Raw genomic sequence first — 21,666 nt, forward strand, 5'->3', positions numbered from 1 at the left:
TGTATATAACCCAGAATCCACTCACCTGATACATCATGAGAAAGGTACTAGGATCAGGGGTACCTGTATATAAATCACCTATTTTGATATATTATGTAGTAAAATGGTTGATGTAGGCTTTTAGCAACCCCATTGGCTTGCTTATATAAACTTTGTGGTCAAAGATGATAATACTTGTTAGTCATTTTAGACCAGCAAGTTATTTCCTATTTTCTTGTCAGTTTTTGCTCTCTGGATAAAATACATAATAGTAATACATAGAAAGAACATTAGGATATCCTTTAGAAAAGATAATATAGCTGAATGTCCCCTTTCCAGAGATGAAAAATTCAAAACCCAGAGAGGCTTAATATTATATTTCAGCCGTTATAAGGTACACATCAATTTTTCACATGTTAATGTTTCTAAAACAAGTATGTTTTCTATAATCAGTAGCATCTTACAATGGCTCTTGGCCGGGTGGCTATCATGGTGTAGTTGCATGGTATGCATGAGTTTGGTTGCTGTTGGCACTTGCAAGAATGATGGCATCACTGGACAACTGTAACTTCATGTTTTAGTGAACCAGCCACTTAAGGATAATTTGATTAAATCATAAGTCCTGGCTGTGGTCTCAAAACTTGTGTGTTAATACCTTCTAGGGAGGTGGACAAAGTATTAGCAGTATAACTCATATAACAGGTGTTAATGGCTTGGAAAACAATCCTGGAATTAATAATAAAGCATTCTTTTTAAGAGAAGCTGACTCAGAGGGTAATAATGCACATCAACTACTCTTAGTAAAAAATTGATTGAGAACAATTGACCCTGACTTTTTCATATTTTCTTTTTCAATACTCTATAACATTGATATATGAAAAACCTATGTCTAAAAAATCTAAAAGAGCTTCTTTATGAGCATAAAATCAAAATTCTAAAAGATAAGGAAACATTATATCATAGTTTGAGAAGCTTTTCCTTCTTAGTACAATACTCTTTCTTCTAAATAATTATGAATATAATCAGTCTGAGTCATTCTTATTTCTTCAGCTGTTTTCCTGTAAGTCAAGTTATTATCCATTCATACTCCATCTGAAGTAAAAGATCAAAATGCTCCAATTTTGATGAAGAAATCTAATCTTTATTTCTATGATGTTAGCACAATATACTCACACAATAGCTCTGATCTGTACTTAACAAAATACATTATAGCACTTTACAAACTTTATCAGTTTGGAAAACATTGCATAACATTTTATTAAACACAATACTTTATATATATATATATCATATATATTTTCATAATTATATTTATTTTAAAAAGATAATTAACTCTCTTTATTCAGTACTTGATTTTATCAATAAAGCACAGCCTAACAAAGGAAGAAGTGCTCTCATTAGCAAATAGGATAAATAGAACACTAAGAAGAGATAACACCTGTTAGTCTCATTTATTTTAAATTAAGGTACCAGTGGAATGTAAACAATTTTTTTTGTAATTTTTTTATACAAAAGATGTGTTATCAAATATACATGCAGAGGTCTGAGTTCTAGTGACTATCATTATATTTCCTTAACAGTGTGGTACAATTTAAGTCATTAAAAACTGTAGCCTTTGGCACTTTGAGTAGAAAACGAATATATCAATATTTATGTAAAGAAAAAAAAAACTTCGATGACTAGAGAAGTACTTTAAAATCTTCTGTTAAGAAATAGGAAAGATTAGGAAATATACTGCACCTGAAATGCTGCAGCTTTTTTTTTTCCTTCAGAGCACTAAAACCAGTCCCCCTTCCTCTCTATAAATTGGCAAAAGCCAGTAGGAGTGTCATAATGGTGGTGGTAGTGGTTAAGAAATGGGAAAGGCAACATTGTACTCTCACTCCCCTCTCTGAGATGGAAATTGCCAGAAGGGGTATAGTTGAATCTGTATTTTATTGCCAGAGTTTTCAATTCTGCTGGTTTCAGCTAAATCCCTAATGCTTTAGGAGGTTGGTTACTCTACAAATCTCTGCCCTTTTCCGGTAGAAGTTGATAAGAATGTGGTACTACTCATCTCTAAACAATTACTTCTGTTCTCACTGAAAATTAAACTGAGATCAGATCAACCAGCATTGTTGTTACCTTTTGTCCCCTTGGCAATCATCAAATGCACATTAGAATTCTTCAGAAATAGTGTAAAAAGGTTTAATACTATGGGCTTCCCTGGTGGTGCAGTGGTTGAGAGTCCGCCTGCCGATGCAAGGGACACGGGTTCGTGCCCCGGTCCGGGAAGATCCCACATGCCGCAGAGCGGCTAGGCCCGTGAGCCATGGCCATTGAGCCTGCACGTCCGGAGCCTGTGCTCCGCAACGGGAGAGGCCACAACAGTGAGAGGCCCACATTCCGCAAAAAAAAAAAAAAAAAAAGGTTTAATACTAAATTACAGGAACCAAATATTTCTTCATACTTAAAATAAAATTTTAACTTGGAAAACACTTCAAAATGTTTTGTTTTTATCTTCTTATTGATAATATTGGTTTTGTTTGATTTAAGTTGAAGGCTTCATTCAGGATAGGTAGCAAAAACTGTCATTTGTATGTTGAGCACAAAAACTGTGCCTATCTAGATATTTTGAAGAAATACATTCTTAACGTATACTGTGATTTTCTTCTTAACAATTTACATCTTTTTCAGATTCTCCCTGTTGGTATCCAATTAACAAAAATACTTTAGAGAAGACAGTAAAACCCAACTACTGTGGCTCTAATTTACTGGTTATTAGGATATAAAAAAAAGTTAATAATCTGGAACAAACGAAATTTTTGGATTACTTAAGATAGCAACTTAAGCCAGTTGGCTGGAAACATCTAAAGTTAGACATGACCAACACTGCTGTCAATGTAACCCGCAATGTCGAGTTTTGGTTCATATTCCTTCTTTATAAATTCACAGCAGTATATTTTGCTCAAAGAATGTCAACTGTTATTTTTGCTTTAAAAATAGAACAACATATCTATAACATAAAAAATTTAAATCGATAAAGGAGAAGGCATAAAATGCAAAATATGATCACAATTTCAAAAGACTCTCTAAAACAGTATTTTTTAAATTATTCAAATTTACTCACTAAAAACAGATTTTTCATTAGCAGTAACTATATTTAAATAAAAAGTAAGCAGCAAAAAGCTATGCAGAAAAGTATTCTCTTTCACTGAAAATATCCCTATCAATTTTTGTTGTTGAAGAAAGCATAATTTTGAAAAAATGCACAAAACCTTTTCGGTTTTTTTTGACTGTGACAGAGCCACTACAGAGAAGCCGCAGGGTGTCCTATTCTAACACAAAGAAGCCAACATCTTCTTAATACATAGCATTTCTTTGACAAGGAGTTGCACATCACTATTTCACAGCTAAATAGAATTTGAGAGTTTACATGGTATACGTACTATAATGATCAGCACCACCCGTATTGAGCTCTCGGTGCAGATTCTGCAAAATGAATATATAATACTGCATGGCCTCTGCTATAGGGAAAACATGTGTTCTGGATTCCCACAGCTAATTATAAAGAAAGATCCCTAAAGTTGGCACATTCAGGAAGTACAATAGTATACATTGAAGGAAACCACTTTCTTTTGATACTACCCTCTGCAAACCATTTGAGTTTGAAGGTAGGTCTTAAGAAGAGTCTTCACATTATCACATTAGTTAGGTTCTTGCATTGTGCTTTTCCCTCCCGTTGATGTGAAGTCTACAAGCTTGGGTAGAGTAGTTCTCAAGAGTCACTGAGTTCCGGGCTGATGGTGTATAATCTAGTTTGGTGAGAAGGTTCTTGATTCGCTGGAACAGAGCACTGGTAGAATCTACACGTGGTCTTTTGGGGGTGGCCCAAATGATTGAATGGCCATCCCTCAATCCTTATATGCCCGTGTTGGGGAGGTTCCTTTGTAGAAGATATTCCTAGTGTTTTCGGGGCTGCTGCTTCTTTCAGGAATTAAGATGATGTTGCCCTTTCTCCGCAGGGTGGAGTCGCGGGAAGAAGAAATGGACAGGGTCTCTGAACCAATTTCGCTGCCCTCTACTGGGGTGACGCGGATGGTGGTGATTCCATGGTGGTGATGCTCGTGGTTATCAATGTTGCTTCTCTTTCGATCTCCAGAACCGTAACTGTCTTTCAGGGACTCACAGCTTTCGGAGTCCCTGTTGAGATCGTTGAGTTCATAAGTTTGGCGAAGGTTGCCCTTTTCAGGGGCTTTCCATTTCCAGGAGCCACTGCCTTCGCCTTCGGTGGACGGGATCTGTATGACGGGCCTGTTGTTCTCCGGGTGAGCCTCAACCCTCACGATCCCACTGGGTTCGTGGTCTGTCAAGGTTTTGTAGCGGATGGAGCCAGTGCAGGAGACCGTACTGCCTTCAGTGTTCTTGGGGCTGCTTTGGAGGACGCCCTGCTGCTTGGACATGGCTATGACTTGCATGATTCGAGGCTGGCTGTTGCTTCTATTACAGGCCACGGTCTTCTCCGCAGCTTTCAGCCACTTGGCCCGAGCGGAGCTGCTTTTGGGGGAGGTGCTTATGTTTTCCTGCGTCTCCTCAGGGATGTGCACTAATTGTGAGGACCCGGGGCGGGACTGAATGGACACTCTTGGTCCCCCAGGCATACTGTTGTTACACCCGGGGACGGTGCCAGGCTGGATCTTGAGGTACTGATTGCCGGGACCATGGTGGTCTCCATTGACCCCCACCCTCGACGGCTCCGAGCTTGACCTCATTTCAATGGATCTCGGTGGTGACTGTCCAGGCTCGGTCTCCATAACCTGCAGGGACAACTTACGACTTTCATTCTTATTCTTCCACTGGGTGAGGAGCTGCTTGGATCTAGCAGAATCCATAGAGGCATGAATGGTGGCGTTTCTTCTCACAGGGTCTTCCACGGATGGGGTGTTGGCTCTAGGCAAGGTATTGCTGAAGGTAACCATGTTTTCCTTCCCCATGGGGCTCCGTGGAGTGATGATTTCTACATCAGCATTTGCCCTTTTGAGGTTTGTCAATGAGCTAGCATCTCTATGGTTTCGGTTGAGGATGCCTTCTGTGTGAGCAATTCCGTCACTACTGCTACCATTTTTAGCAGATAAAACTCGGCTGGGGTCTTGATTGAGGTCTGTCAGAGACCTGAGGGCTTCTCTGTGCTGAAACATACTCTCTTCGCTAGGCAGAAAATTCCCCACAGCATACAGACCCTAATGTTGGAAGAAACAATAAATATCATGCATTAGAAGACATGGTTACTGGGAGTTTGCCTTGGAGGATGTACTGAGGCACATAAAGAAGTGTGTGTTCTCTATAAACCATTGACTAATACAAATAACCAAAACCTAAAGGTACAATTACTCAGGAAATAGTTTGTAAGTTATATCATAAATCACTGAACTAACTGTTCAGAACTATGGAGTCCATTACTTTTTTTTTTTTTTTTTTTCTGCGGTACATGGGCCTCTCACTGTTGTGGCCTCTCCCGTTGAGGAGCACAGGCTCCGGACGTGCAGGCTCAGCGGCCATGGCTCACGGGCCCAGCCGCTCCGCGGCATGTGGGATCTTCCCGGACCGGGGCACGAACCCGTGTCCCCTGCATCGGCAGGCGGACTCTCAACCACTGCGCCACTAGGGAAGCCCCATTACTTTTTATTATTAATTGGATTTTCTCTCCTTTCTCCATCCCACTGGGATGTTTTTGACAATCTTGTCCTCTGTTTTGAGAAGAGAAGTCAGGCAACGAGAGAAATCAGGGCATTCTTCCCCTTTTCAAAGGAATTCATTTTTCTGGATTTATGAACCACTTGTTGAGTGACTCCTCAAATGGCTTAACTGATTTATTTTGTCTACCATTTTCAGTCATACCTCATGATGGAAAGCAGAACAGATGTGGAAATACAGAACAATGAATCATTCATAAAACATGATATCAGATTTTGTAGTGGGGCCAGAGACACATATTTTCACAACTCACATGGAGCACAGCCCTCTGTTCAACATTTTCCAGAATGTTCTTGGAAGAGAGGGCAGAAACTGTCACTAGATTGGGGCATTCATGTTCTTTCCTGATTTAAACCTGGTCTTAAATTTTGAAAGCAATATTTGATCAACTCAGTACTATTACAGTAAATTTGAACCAAACTTTATTTAATCTTGTCTTCATACTCAGGTCGTCGATTTTTTGTTTGTTTCAGATCTGGGGGATAAAAATCTGAAAAAAGGCTAAAGTTCAGCTTCAGAAATTTTAGGCTTTTGACACATAGATGCTCTAATTCCTGCTGGATTTTTAGTTTTTGAGATGTTTAGTTTAGAGATAAGAGCCAGCAGCAAATACCTATTTGCAAGCTAATTTCAATAGAAGGTAGCCACTGTCTGCTTTTCAAATCAAATGCAAGGAATTTCACGGATTTGACATTTTATAGAGTGCCTAAAAATGAACAACAGCATTGGCTTAGAACTGATAAATTTACAGTTTCAGGGCAGAATGTAAACAGGAATGGAATAAAGTCAAGCTTCTGCCTCTCCAAGTACTTTAACTCCTGTTTAAAATCTTCTTCTAAATAATACCTATCTACGCTCATACTGCCAGAGTTTCCAGGATGAACAGTCCCTCCCTAATGTTCCATTAATAATTACTGTATAGCACAGGGAACCCTACTCAGTACTCTGTGATGACCTAAATGGGAAAAAATCTAAAAAAGAGTGGATATATGTATATATATGACTGATTCACTTTGCTGTACAGCAAGAAACTAACACAACATTGTAAAGCAACTATACTCCAATAAAAATTAGTTTAAAAATGATTGTATTTAAATTCATTAAGTCTAGGACCATCCTCCACTAGACTGTACATAACCTCTGCTTATATTGTTCAAAATTCAAAGCCCAGCACTGGGCTTAATAAATATAGCTGTTTAATCCTTCTTATGATATGAGGCAGATAGTTATTATCCTCATTTTATAGGTGAAGAAAACTTGGCCAAATAGCAGGAGAATTGAGATTCAAGCCCAAACCCTTGGGACTCCAGGAAACCATGAAAATTTACAAAAGCAATACATGAACTGGAGAGAAACAGTTCTCAGTCATACTCTGTAACACCCGTTGCCAATGAATACTCCTGTGGGCAACACAGGCTTATGCACAATTCCTGACACACTAACTTTCATTTGATGGCTTTCTCCTCCACTGAAGAAAGTATATGAGGCAGTATGAGATTTGACTATGCTAGTATATAAAAATGAAAAAAAAAATCAGTGCTCACTTCAGTACATTTACTATTTTTTGTAAGCATTTTCTCATAATGCCTTTCACAAGTACACCAAGACCACAAGATTTAGAATGGTTCTAATAGACAGTTAATTTTTCTTTCTCTGTAGATCCTCTTAGTTTCTTTCATTATTGCCTTTTTTCTTCTGCAGGCGGCTTGCATATTGGTGCTTCCCTGACTCCTTTTGTTCTTAGGACCTGGCAATTTTATATACCGCCATAACTATAATGGTACTTCCACCGATAATGTCCATGATTCCCAAATCTATTCTCCACCACTCATTGCTACTTTAAGCTCCAGACCCAACTATTCAACTGCCTGTTGATCCTTAAATTGAGTTTGTCCACCTCCTTTCTCTCCACCAATTTGCTTCCTCTATCATTTACCAGGTCAGCTAATGAAGTCACCATCTGCCAGTCTTTCAAGCTAGAAACCTGGCCATTATCTCTCATTCCTTCTGTTCCCTCACCCTCCACTTAGACTTGCTCATTCACATGTCCATCTTTTTGCATATGCAGTTTCTTCAGCTTGGATGCCCTCCTTTCTTTACCCTAAGAAACTCTCATTTTTTAAAAACCGTATCACTTCTATAAAGACTTCCCTAACTTCCTTGGGTAGTTTGCTATCCTCAGAGCTCTTTGTTCATACCCTAATACATCATTTAACATGTTGTAATCATTTATACTTTTATTAATCTTTGCACTGAAACTCATAAAAGATGTACCTTATTTATTAGTGTTCCGACGCTCAGTATAGTACCTGGCACGGATCAGATATTGAATAAATGTAAAATGAATGAATGAATGCATGAATGAATGAATGAAGTGGACAATCTCAGTTTCCTTATGTTGAGGATATTCTTGAAGGAAGATCGGGCTTGAAAATAGAGTACTGCTAAAGAATTCAATATTAGTTGGATCATAGTTATATCCAGATGCTACATTTGTGCTGTTGGGCAAAGTATATAATTTTCCATTAAACTTTCACTTACCTTACTTTCTTTATCTATAAAATTATACTAGTAATAGTAGCCCCTGACTTTTGTTTTTGGTGGGAGGGGTAAGGGTAAAATGCAATAATCTTTCTAAAATCACAGTTTCTGGCCCATGGTAAGAGTTTAGTAAATTATTTCACTGAAAGTGGGATATATGTTTTGGCTTAGAATGGAGATGCAGTCAGAGATTTTCTCATAGATATAAACTATATTGCAAGTAAATCATTACAGTGCAAAACAAATTTTCTGCATGTTTTCCATTTTAAACTGTGCTTTATTGAATAGTAATAAATTATTTACCAAGTATAGAGCAATTCCTCCTCCTATTAAAAAGCCACAATAGACATCAACTGGGTGGTTCTTATACTGAGTTATCCGTGTTAGCCCACAGATGATTCCACAGATGATAAAGGTGAAGACCAAGAGAGGTTTCAGAAGCTTAGAGGAATCCGTTAGCGTGGAATTGAAGTACATCTTTAAAATGAAAGAACTGGGTTAAGTATGTAAGAAAGGTCATTTTACTATTCAATTATAATCAAATAAAAAGGTAAACTCAAAAGTCTGATACACGTGACATCAATTTTACTGTTCCATTCCCCCTGCTATGGCTATATTCTATACCTGAAAAAAAGGAAATACATGACAAAATTCATCAAATAAATAACAGATCTCTCATATAATTACACAAAAGTCTGGAAAAAAATTGAAGCCGCAGAATTATCCAGTTAACTGGTTAGTCTCCATGTTATTTGTCACGTAATTTCAATCCATTTTTTTCACATAAGATCTAGTGGACTATTAATCAGATATGGTGACAATTCATTGTATAGCATTTATCAACACTGACTTAGAACTCACTGTTACAAAAAAACTGAAACAAAAATGTGTGGTGTGTGTGTGTATGTGTGTGTGTGTGTGTGTGTGTGTGTGTGTGTACTTAACACAATTCTTTCAATTTATAACATTCATGTAGTTTACAATATCCTCCCATGAAGTATACTATTACATTAAAGAGGTATGAGGCTAAATAAACATTATGACTGTGTCAAAAAATTATCTTACTCTTTATAGTAGTATCCAGTTTCTATTTCTGATGCCATTGTATTGAAGGACTGCTGTACTAAAGTTTACTGTTCTGCTATTACACAGCTGTATAATCTAATTAGTCATTGGAGACAACACTCATTTCTCTGATTTTCTCTAGGACGCAGTTTGACAAAAAAGACCCAGTTACTTACCGAAATGTACACAGCTGCAAAGGCAGCAAGGGTCGCATGTTGTGAAGGGAATGATTTTCTGCCAAAGGAAAAGAGTCAAATTATGCCTTCTGTTTCTGAAATACTGCTAACAATCATCTCAAGAACACTGGGTGGTTACAGTGTTCAACTTAAAAGCCTCAAGATAATAAGCAATAACTTTAATTTCTGTTTAGTTTTCTGGAGAAAGATCTGAGTGATAAAATAAACACTGCTAATCACCATTACTAGTAAAGTAAAGTAGTGATGCACTTTCCAATGTAAAGTGTTAGCTTTGTTAGGGATCATTTCTTTATACCATTGGAATGATGGTTGAAAGTAGAAATGGAATGGAAAGCATTATAATTGTTTATTGGTATTATAATTATGTCAGCTTAAAGGTTTATAAAACCTAAGATTTTAAACTTTTTCTATGCTCTTAAATATATGGTTTCATTTACATACAAATTTAAAAGACAAAATTATTTTCTCACAGCGGCAGGTCTAGATGTGTTTTTTTACACTCTAGAGAGCATCGAAAAAGTCTAATTTTAACAAAATGTTTCTCTATCTATCCCACTTTAAAATAATCATTATCTCCAAAATCACAGAGTATATTATTTAGTGAAATAAGAAGCAAGGTGGGAGAGGTAGAACAGAGGATAGTGAGAGAGACACTGTAAAGGACAGACAGATGGAGAATAGAGATTTCTTTTAATGGATAAAAAATGGAAAAAATAAAATGCCGTTTTATTAATGTCCTCCTAATTATTTGGTACTCAATAAAAAGGACTACCATTCAACACAGACAAGAAAATGTAAAAGAATTGAGAAAGAATAGAGAGCATAGGTCTTAAATGTAGGTTCAAAATTATTGAATTGAATGGATCGTAAGAATGTGAATACATATAATTACATAATATAAGTCTCTGATTCTTCAAGTATACTTAACTTATTTTTGACTCAATCTTTGGGAACTCAGTGAGTGAAAAATACAATTCTTATATCTTTTTTTGTTGCCCTTCATCCTTCTGTAATTTATTTCTTTTGGACTTCTCTTTCCATATAAGTTTTTTTTTTTTTTTACTTTATTGATTGAAAACAATTTAATGTCTTGGTAGTTTCTTGGGTTTTTCAGTTTTTATTTTCTGAAATGCAAGGTCAGAAGCTGTACAGATTTTCTGAGTTTACTCAAAGAAGACATATGCAATCCTAGATGCTATTTCTTTTAAAATACTACCAAAAGGAAAATTCATATGATTTCTTTTTTTTAATAAAATATATAATGAAGCTGGAAATATCATAGATATTTTAGCCTTCCACTTAAGTCACTACATGACACATACTGACTCTAAGCCATGACTGACTATAAATATCTAAAATAAACCAATTGTGATAACCTAAAACCATAAGTAGTACAGGGTAAATCACAGAACATGATTGGGGTTTGGTGATATGAAGATGAGTGGCATGAATGTGAGGCTGAAATTTGGAGACAGACAGAAGGATTCAGAATGAACCACTAGTGGGTTTCTATGGTATTATCCCTAAAGAGATCACTGAATTGAAGAGAAAAATAAAACCAAAATCATTATGATTGAAAATGTATGCCTGCGATGATATTCCAAGCTATTAATGAACAATGAAAACACTGACATGGAAATTTTCATGATCTCTGTTTCTAACCTGCCGCTGTTGATAACTGTAAGATCAGATCCTGAGCAAATATCTTCTACAATGTAGGAATTCTCTTTGCAAGACACATTCAGAGAGGTATAGTTTGGCTTGCACACAGTCAGAAAGTATGGTGCCTGGTAGCCTGTGGACAGCTGGATGATATCTGTGATGAGAGCTGTAGAGCAGAGTCCAAACACATGAACACCTATAAGCAAAAGGAAAGAAACTGTTACCAAGCTAGTGCTTAATGCTGATGTGCCATCATCAGCCATGCTTATTACACATTAACATGACAATCTTCACATCTGTTGTGATCATCTTCTCTGAGTTCATTTCAGGAAGATAGTAAAGAAAATGCCTAAACTTTCAAACAGATACTGAAATCCAAAATAAGGGCAATGAGTATTTCCAAAGTAGTCATTTGAGGTATTTTTGTCAGTTGGGTTCAATTGGGCCAGTTCTTAATATCATGAACCATAGATCACTTGACAGACACTTGGAAAATGTTAAGGTGACAACTGTGTGATTTGAGAAGAATTAAATACGGGGAATGAAGCAAAATTCAAAATCGTTGTAAATTGCTTAGCACGTTTGAGCTTCCAGGGCTCTCTCTCCCCAGTAGTCCCTATCTGCAGCCACAGTTGCCAAAAATGTTCATCATACCAGGAATTCTAATTAAAACAGAGGAAAGGGCAGGCCAACCTTGTCATGGAAACAATAATCATACAAGTACAGAGCTGTAGGGAGGCTTCCTTCATGTTTGGAATTCGGAGATGATATTCTTAAATATCCTGGTTGAAATTCTATCTTTCTTTTATCTCCTGGGCCCAGTATGAAACCATAAACTCACAAACCCTGATGCAGGCTTGGACACTCGAACTCCATTCCTGCTTCAAGTCCCTTGCCTGGCTTTATCCTTGGGAATCTAGCTCTGCTCACTACACATGATCTGAACTCACCTTCTCCCTCTACGTTGTCTAGACACCCTGGAGTCACTCTGACTTGATAGCCTGGATTCTGATCTATGATTTGCTCATAGAAATCACTGTGACAGGCACCTGGGTAACTCATCAGTGGATTCCTCTAGACCAAGATGGTTGGCCTGTATGTTACCTCTTTTTGCATTTTCCTTCTCTGCTTATTGTCACCTAAAAACCACTCTCCCAATTATTTCTCCACCCACTCACCCGGATTCATGACACTGGACTTTTACTTATACATTCTAATTCCTAGCAGCATGCAAGATCTTGGAGAGGAGTATGGATAAGTGAGGAAACCCACTCATTTTTACCTTTGGAGAATGAGAATCTCTAGGCCCCCCAGGGGGTGGGCGTTGCTGACTCTGGGGCACGCTTCTCTAGGAAAGGATGTCCCATCCTCACCATCATGAGGCTTTTCAGAGAGGTTATGTGCCCCTTTGCCACAGCATTTTGTTACAGTCGGAAAGCTTTTCCTGAGATCAGCTATATGTCCTGAAGTTTTACTTCTTTGTCTTAGTTTATGACCCTGGTAAGGGGATTATTCTTGCTGTACAGTCCTTGTGTGGCAAAGATGTGCCTTTCATAGTGGGGCAGAGTCTAGGGCATGATTTAGACCAGATGTTTTCCTCTAGCGGGAGAGGTGATTGTATTTAATTATCTACTAGGTATTAAATGAAGCTACCGGTTCCTTTCAGCTGAGACATTAAAGGTAGAAATAACTTTTTACTGATTTACGGGGAATCAATTAAAGCATTTACATTGGGGTGATGTACTTTGGCTTGACTTTTCAACTCAGTTAAAAAAAAAAGGTCTGTGACTCAAACAATATTAAGGTAGTCACATGCTATTCAGAAGAGATGAAGGCTTAGATCTGGCTTGATTCTGATGCAGGCCCAATGATTTCCTGTAGGTCTCAAAAAATAGGAGGTATAGTTAGACGATATAACCAAGGAAAAAATAGCCTTGATGCCGTACTCTATGGTGACATTTTCATGGGCGGTAACTTCTCGATGAAAACACTCCAGGACAATTGAAATGGAATCACTGATGTGGCTAAAGTAGTTTCCGAAGGGTTATCCATTCATACTGACCTGCTGACATTTATTCTCCATTTTAAAAAATGAACACAGATCCAGGAACTATTTTAAAGTAAATTCATGCTTCTACCAGAGCTAAGACAAAAATATACTGAAATGCATGGCATGTTGGCTCTCAAACAGAGGTTATAACTGTAAATAACACATTTTAGATACAAAACTCAAATTTGGGTGTTTTAATGGGATTTTTTTTAATAATGTAAAATTCATCATGTATTTGACATTATACATCTAAATTATAGATTTAAGGACTTAATATCTGTCATTAAATATAACATTTCTATTTGGAAAACATTTCCTTTCTTTGTGGTTTCCCACACCCACCAACGAATCTGACGGCTCTTCTAAGGAAAGAGTTGAAGTTGCAGCCTCCGGCATTAATATTGGGCTCCAGGCCAATTCCATTCCTTCTTTTGGACAGGCAACAGTAGAGAATTCCTTCCCCTACCATAATCTGCAAAGACAAGAGGGTGTTCAAATTGGATTTAACGGGTACAAATGAAGTATAAGTTATCTCTTAACATGCCATATTTTCAATAAAGTCAAGATGTATTTTTCATAAGACCTTTAGAGATGTGAGCAATGTCTCCTGAGTATTTGAGGAAGCAGTGAGAAGTAAGCAATCAGGGCACTGTAAAGAGCACTGCTGGATCTTCTGTGCTCCTACATACTGGTCAAGGGTGTGACAGCATCCTGGCATTTTAACGTGGTTGCAGCACCCAGACTGTGACCCTGTGCCCAGCAATACCTAGTGACACCTAACTGATTAATCACATAGTGACTGATTCTGCTCTAACTCTTAGAATCTTGACATTTCATTCTTGAAACCATGAAGACAAGGTGCCTGAGGGGAGAATCAAATAAGTAACAGAGTTAGAATCAGGAACATTTTATTAGCATATTGTTTCGATAAAATAATTTGGGATTGAGCAGAAGGACCAACCCATGAAAAGCAAACATGAGGGAAGAAACGTGCTTCCTAAAGCAGAGCTGTCCAGTAAACTTTCTGTGATGATGGACATATTTTCTGCATTGTCCGATATGGTAAACCACTACTGAGCACTTGAAACAGCACTACTGACTACTGAGCACTTGAAATTTAGCTACTGCAATTGAGGAGCTGAATTTTTAATTTCATTTCATTGTACTTAGTTAATTATTTAAAATGTAAATCAATTAGATTTAAAACGAAATAACCACATGTGTCTAGTAACTATCTTATTGGAGAATGTAGATTATAAGAGAATCTAGGTAAGCAGGAACTTCTGGGTGAAAACCCCCCAGGGCAATTGAAATGGAATTGATGTGGCTAATTTCTGAAGAGTTATCCACTCATACTGAGTAATATGTCTTAGGTATGAAATATTTAGAAAATGTGTTTACAGTGAACAGAGGACCATACTTAAGATAAGGAACAAGGCACTTGCTGTAGGATTCTAGGACATAGGCCATCAGTGAAGAAACTCAATATATTTAGGCATCATTTCCTTCAGGAACTTTTCCCTGAAATTCTTTACTATACCCTAAATTGAATTATGTCCCCTTCCATGTGGCTCCCTTTGTATCTTGTCCTTCCCTCTAGCATAGCTTGATTAGTGCACTTTGATTATTCATTTGATTATTTCTCACTTGACTATGACCCTCTGAGGGAAGACCATTTATTTCTTTTTTACCTTTTATCCTCACTATCTAGCAAAGTGCCTGGCATTGTGGGATTTGCTTTTGTTACCTTCGCTGTGGGATTCTCATTGGCTAATTACCTTGGGCATTTGGGCTGGTAGCTATTCTGTATATGAAAAGCAAGATTTGAGATTATGAGTTTTATTTATGCAAAAAATCTTAAATATTTGGGGTTACTGTGCCAAAGAGATTACTGTGAAATTAGAGTTGATATGGGTAAAAATGTGGAACTGAGAAAAGTAGGGAATGGCAGTCCCTTAGGTATGTGATCATGTCATTTTAAAGATTATCACCATGATTATTAGCTGAAACACATTTTCCAAGGGAAACTTCCCAGTTCTCAATACCAACTTAACACTTATTTTATAAAGTACTTAAAATTATCTTTTTTTAAACTAATGACTGTAAGTCTATGACCTTATGCTTCAAATGTTCAATCTGCTATATTTAGTACCATAGGCAATATGGTATGTGTACAATTATAAAGAACCTTTATTTGTATAAAAATAATTTTCCTAAGGAAACTACCAGTCACCATACATGTGTGAAAATCTTGTGGCATACATGATAAACTCCTTTATGAACAATCAAATAGAAATAATCAAGAATTTTTTTCAAATCATTGAATACTAAATTAATTATTTATACATCTTGAAAAATATCAATACTACATTATCACTTTGTTAGACATAGAAACACAACAGGTTATTCTGCACAGAAAGACGTGACATGACCCACCATGCATGTAGAATATTATCATGGTTATCTCAAATTCATCATTTCAAAAAAATTAACCACTCATTTCTGAAATGTGTTCTGAAATGCATTGAGATTGATTTCATCTTCACTTCTTCAATAATAATTCTGTGAATAATTTTGTTTCTTTCTTTGTAATCATACATGTAAATAGTGATTCACATCTTATCCATGAATGCTAAATTATAGAAGAATTTATTTGTTCAGTGCCATTACGGAAACGTTTCTTATACAACACCACAGTTATTATCTCAAGGGATCTTGAGACTTCAGGAGTTTTAATTTAGTCGTTTAATATGCTCAAAACTCATATGTCAGGAGAGCGCTTTCATACTCTTTGGCTTGATTATGGATAGAGGTTTCTTGTCAGTATTTTGACTTCACCCAACTTTGCCTCTCTCTATGGAGCACATTAATTTTCTCCTCACGCTACTATTCATTTAACCTTGACCTACATGTCATTGTATGAATTTTCAAAATGATTTAATTTGCAGTTATTTTTTTTAATCTTTTGTCTGTGCCACGTGGCATGTGGGATCCTAGTTCCCCGACCAGGGATTGAACCAGCACCCCTGGCATTGGAAGCGCCGAGTCCCAACCACTGGACCGCCAGGGAAGTACCTTAATTTGCTTTAAAGACAGAATTATCTTCAGGGAAAGGGTAGCTCCTTCCTGATGTATTTCCAAATGCTCCTGCTTGTTTCCCAGTTCTGAATGGCACACTGTTGTGATGCAATTTAGTTTCAGGGATTAGGTGTTGACAAGAAAATTATTTGTTGATCTTGTCATTTGTAAATATAAAACAGTCTGTGACAAGCATCTTCTCACAATATTCTGTTTATGCTGTATACAAGCCTGAAAAGAAAGAATACTACCATTTTTTTTTTGCATGTCAAATATCATGGACAGATTTTTGGAAGAGATTCTGAAGTGACTCAGCTTCAGGGGAGATGTAGAGAGGAAATATATTGCTTATTATTACGTGGATACTGCCCTTGGAATAGCCACCTAAAGGAGATTGTATAGTCTCCTAAAGCTTAGGTTACCTTCTAGAAACTATAATCAAATTTCAATACAATTCTTCTATAAAATTAGATATACTTATCCTTTAATCATATGCAATAAAATTTTACTTCCAGGGAAGAGAACATATACATTTTTTCTATTCATGTAGACTTCATGAAGATTTATGATAAGCCTAGATATTCTGTGCTATTTTCCCTGAGAAACAATCTCCAAAGGACTAAACAAAATGCTTGTTTCATTATCACTTAAAAGTAAATGAAAAGTTAATATTAAGGGTGAAATTTTCCAATTTAAGGACTATTTCAGAGAAATAAGCATATGTATTTCACAGAGACGCAAGGAATTTTTCAGTTTCTTGTACAACATCACGAAGACAAGGTATTTTTAAAACACCCTTCAAAGCATAAAAAAAGAAACTGAGAAACAAACATTAAATGATATGTAAATGCCTGTATAAAAAATCAGTTGATCTCCCTTCTGTTCATATAAACGTCCTTTTAAAGAATATTACCCATGTGTGGTCTTTTGTTTTGCTTTGTCTTCTCTTCATGTGAATGGGTGAAAATAGGAAGTGCCTCTGCTCACGCAAATGAGCTCTGAAAGCCATTTCCAAAGGAAGAATTCAGCCTGCCTCTCTGCTTCCCCCACCACTCCATTTTGGAACAGATTAATACTCTGCCATAAAGATAAAAAGAAAGTGGCATCCTTGAAAGCCAGGGATTAGAGTCTGTTATTTCCACTTTCAGGAAGAGGGGGGAAAGGAGTTGGAGCAGAAACGTATGTAGTAAGATTAGAGACAGAATTATGGTTCTAGAACAGAATGACTACAGACACAATAGGACCAGTGTTTCAGGGAAAGGCCTTAAAAACAGAGGAAAATGAAATTAGAAAGAAATTTAGAAAATATATATGTTTAGAGAGAAAGGTGTGGAAGACAGTATCTGATGCCCATAAAGTCAGGATTTGTTTTACCATCAAGTTGTTTACTCAAAATCCATGAAGCCAGTGTGGACGAAAAGAATGACTGACATCCTGGAATATCCTGAATGATATGGGGAAAATTAGGGATGCTGTGCTGTAAATATTTCCCTAGTTTGCTTCCTGTGCCATTAAGAGCCATTGCAGCAGCTATGGAGGCCCTGTAGAGACCCAGGAATTCAGGCAGTCTTTGTGGAAGGAGTTGGCATTCGTTTCTTTCACTTCTCAAGGCTCAAGAAAGAAAGCGTTGACCCAGAATCTCCCAGAAAGCATCCTTAATTGCATACTGAGAATTTATTCCTGGAAATGAGGGAGTCAGAGAAGAAGGAACACAATGATGAGGCCAAGGTCATTGTCTCCAGGACATGTAACAGTGTCAGCAAAAGGATCAATGTGAGATCAACGATGCTGGCAGGGAGAGCCACAGTTAGACTTGCTTTCCTAGCCACTTAGTAAAACACCCTAGGGAAGAAAGACTTCTGGGTATATAAAAAGCAAATTATTTAAATGATTAAATATCAGCATAGTCTTTTCAGCAGAATCATGAGCATTTGTACAGTATCTTATGTATTTTATTTCAAATACTATATCAATTACAATAAATTTCTGTATTACATTCCAACTAGGAGAAATGCTTTCTGGTCTACTAGATTTAAAGCATATATTCTTTCTGCTCTTGTCAAATGACTGGATGATGTAGACTTCTTATAAGTCATTTAGAGGAATGACCAGCAAATGCTGTTATTCTGAGCAATAATGCACTTTAAATATGTTTTTATTAGTCTGAGTCTCAGCTACTTCCAAGTACATCGTTAATAGTTCCAATCACCTCAGAGTTATTGAAGCTCAAATAACTCATTTATTTACAAAGTATTTTGAGATCTTTTAAGTATGATAAAGTTCTAGGGAAAATTAAGTTCCAGTTTTATCTTCTGAGACTATTTTATATAATTTATTTATAGTGTAGATAGCATGTTATGATCATTTAATATAGGGAAATTTTTTAAAATAAATTTATTTATTTATTTTTGGCTGCGTTAGATCTTCATTGCTGCCGCGAGCTTTCTCTAGTTGCTGCGAGCGGGGGCTACTCTTCTCTGTGGTGTGCCGGCTTCTCATTGCGGTGGCTTCTCCATAGCTATATAAAAGTATAGGTCTATGCAGAGACTTTTCTAAAACTGCTGCTGTACTGAACCAGAATAAGCTCTTTATTTAATAACCACTTCCTCTGTCATTCATAAGCATGATAAAAGTAAAGTAAGATTTCCTACTGTTAGAAATAAATACTAACGCTGAAACATGTTTCTTGTCCTTTAGGTAGAGTCTGGGGGTATAAGAGATGGTGTAAAAACTAGGCCAGGGTTATTTATTAATGAATTTATTGAAAAGTGTGTTATTCACAATAACAGAAAAACTAAAAACAATTATGTTTCTAATTCAATTTCAGTAGGTTAGGGCATTTCTTTATGTCATATATTTTAAAATGCAAGTGCTTGTTCTGAATCTAAAGTATTTTATTTTGTGCGGGGGGCAGGGGGCAGGAATGTGAGTTGTGCCCTCTTCACTGTACAGTTGTGGATGCCCAGTGCTCAGAATCAATAAAAAGTGCTAACCTGGTAAAAAGTGAGAGCAACATGCACTTTTGAGAAGAAAGTCTGTTTGCTATAGAATTGTTTCTTCCCCACAGTTTCCCAGACTTCAGATATGACATGAACACATGAAAAATACGTTAATGAGGAAACATATCAGAATTTTTTTGGTTTACTTTTAACCCATTTATTACATAAATGTGGTCATTCTTCGTCTTCTGGGGCTGACAAACACAATTTGGGGGCAATTCTTACCGTAATTGCAGGTCCGGCGAAAGCCAAGCTAAGCAGCATGAGGAATGGAATTGCCTCTTGTGTGGGTTCAATGTATGGCATGCTAAGACTCCGGTCATAGCAGCTGAATCCAGAGTGCACAGGTTTGAAGACATCTGTGAGTTCCAGGAAATACAGGCTAACCACCGATGATGCCAATATAGGCAACTGAGAATGAAGGACATAGGAGATCAATTTATTCTTATACACACGTCATACATAGAATCAGTACATCTTGAAATAAGAAACATGTATTTCTCCCTTTCACCGCTCCTCTCTGATCTCAGAATTAAAATCATTCATACTTACTATTGCTTCTGCCTTCAAAATAAAGCTCCAATTCATCCACCTCTGTCACCAGCCTGCTCTGAACCCATGTCATGCCTCCCCTTTGCTCTTGGATCACCTCCTAAATGCTGTTCCATTTTCACGCTCACCCTCCCCTCCCCATCTATCCATTTTCTACCCAGCATTCCAAATATTCTGAAAATGTTTTAGGTCATAACACTCCCCATTTTAACTACTCCAGTGGTTCCCATTCTACTTGAATAAAATCCAAATGTCACACCATGGAATGCAAGTTTCTGCATGATCTGGCTCTTGCTTCAGTTTCTTACATCTTTTTAAACCATATTTATACTATTCCCCAGCTCCCTACCCACTACAATCCAATGGGACTTCACTTTTGTTTTAATTGAGAAATAATTGACATCTATCAACCTAAAACATTATATTAGTTTCAGGTGTACAACATAATGATTCAATATTTGTATATATTGCAAAATGATCACCACAATTAGTTTAGTCAACATCCATCACTACACATAGTTACAATATTTTTTCTTATGATGAATACTTTTAAGATCACTCTCTTAGCAACTTTCAAATATAAATACAGTATTATTACCTATAGTCCCCATACTGTACATTAATCATCCCCAGGACTGATATGTCTTATAACTGAACGTCTGTAACTTTTGACCCCTTTAACCGATTTTCCCCACTGCCCATTCCCCACCTCTGGCAACCACCAATCTTTTCTCTGTAGCTATGAATTCGGTTTTTTATTGCTGTTGTTTTAGATTCCACATATAAATGAGATCATCCAGTATTTATCTTTCTCTGGCTGCCTTATTTCACTTAGCATAATGCTCTAAAAGTCCATCCATGTTGTCCTAAATGGCAATATTTCCTTCTTTTTGAGGGCTGGATAATATTCCATTGTATATATGTACCATAATTTCCTTATCTATTCATCCATTGATGGACATTTAGGTTGCATCCATGTCTTGGCTACTGTAAACAATACTATAGAGAACATAGTGGGGGCATATATCTTTTCCAGTTGGTGTTTTAGTTTTCTTCAGATAAATACCCAGAAGTGGAATTGCTGGATCATATGGTAGTCCTATTTTTAATATTTTTAGGAACCTTCATACTGTTTTCCATAATGGTTGCAGCAATTGACATTCCCAAACAGTGCACAGTGGTTCTCTTTTCACCACATCCTTGTCAACACTTGTTATTTCTTGTCTTTTTGACAATAGCCCTTCTAACAGGTGTGAGGTGATATCTCATTGTGGTTTTAATTTACATTTCTTCATAGTTACTGACGTTGAGCATCTTTTCATATACCTATTGGCCATCCATATGTGTTCTTTTGAAAATTGTCTATTAAGAGCCTCTGCCCATTTTATAATCAAGTTGCTTGTTTTTTTGTTGTTTGTTTTTTTTGTGTGTGTTTTGGTTGTTTTGCTATTAAGTTGTATGAGTTCCTTATGAATACTTTGGACATTAACCCCTTATAAGGTATATGATTTATAGTATTTTGTTCCATTTGGTAGGCTAACTTTTCATTTTTTGATGGTTTCCTTTGCTGTGCAGAAGCTTTTTAGTTTGATATAGTCCTATGGTCTTCACTCTTTTTCTGTAACAGTCAAATTCATTTCTACCTAGGGGTTTTTGCATTTGCTGTTTCTTCTTCCTTTTGTGCTCTTCCCCAGCTCTATGTCTGACTGGCCTCTCCTCATCCTTTAATGATGACTTCCTGTACCATCCAAGGTAGTCATTGATCCATCTTTCCCTCTAAACCCTTATCATCTTGCTTGATTTCTTCATA

The 21,666-nt window shown here is 36.9% G+C and overlaps 1 protein-coding gene across 1 annotated transcript in view; it reads right to left on the reverse strand.

The window, feature by feature from the left end:
- Positions 1-1,098: 1,098 nt before the first annotated feature.
- The window catches only part of PLPPR4 (phospholipid phosphatase related 4), a 39,151-nt gene continuing 18,583 nt past the window's right edge, over positions 1,099-21,666 (reverse strand). The window contains exons 2-7 of the mRNA XM_004329694.4: positions 19,530-19,715; positions 13,570-13,699; positions 11,178-11,373; positions 9,495-9,552; positions 8,557-8,730; positions 1,099-5,198 (exon numbers count right to left, since the gene is read on the reverse strand). Coding sequence (XP_004329742.1) covers positions 3,873-5,198; positions 8,557-8,730; positions 9,495-9,552; positions 11,178-11,373; positions 13,570-13,699; positions 19,530-19,715 — 2,070 coding nt within the window. The 3' untranslated portion in view covers positions 1,099-3,872. The remainder of the gene's footprint in view (positions 5,199-8,556; positions 8,731-9,494; positions 9,553-11,177; positions 11,374-13,569; positions 13,700-19,529; positions 19,716-21,666) is intronic.

Source organism: Tursiops truncatus, chromosome 1 (assembly GCF_011762595.2).
Source record: "Tursiops truncatus isolate mTurTru1 chromosome 1, mTurTru1.mat.Y, whole genome shotgun sequence".
NCBI lineage: Eukaryota > Metazoa > Chordata > Mammalia > Artiodactyla > Delphinidae > Tursiops > Tursiops truncatus.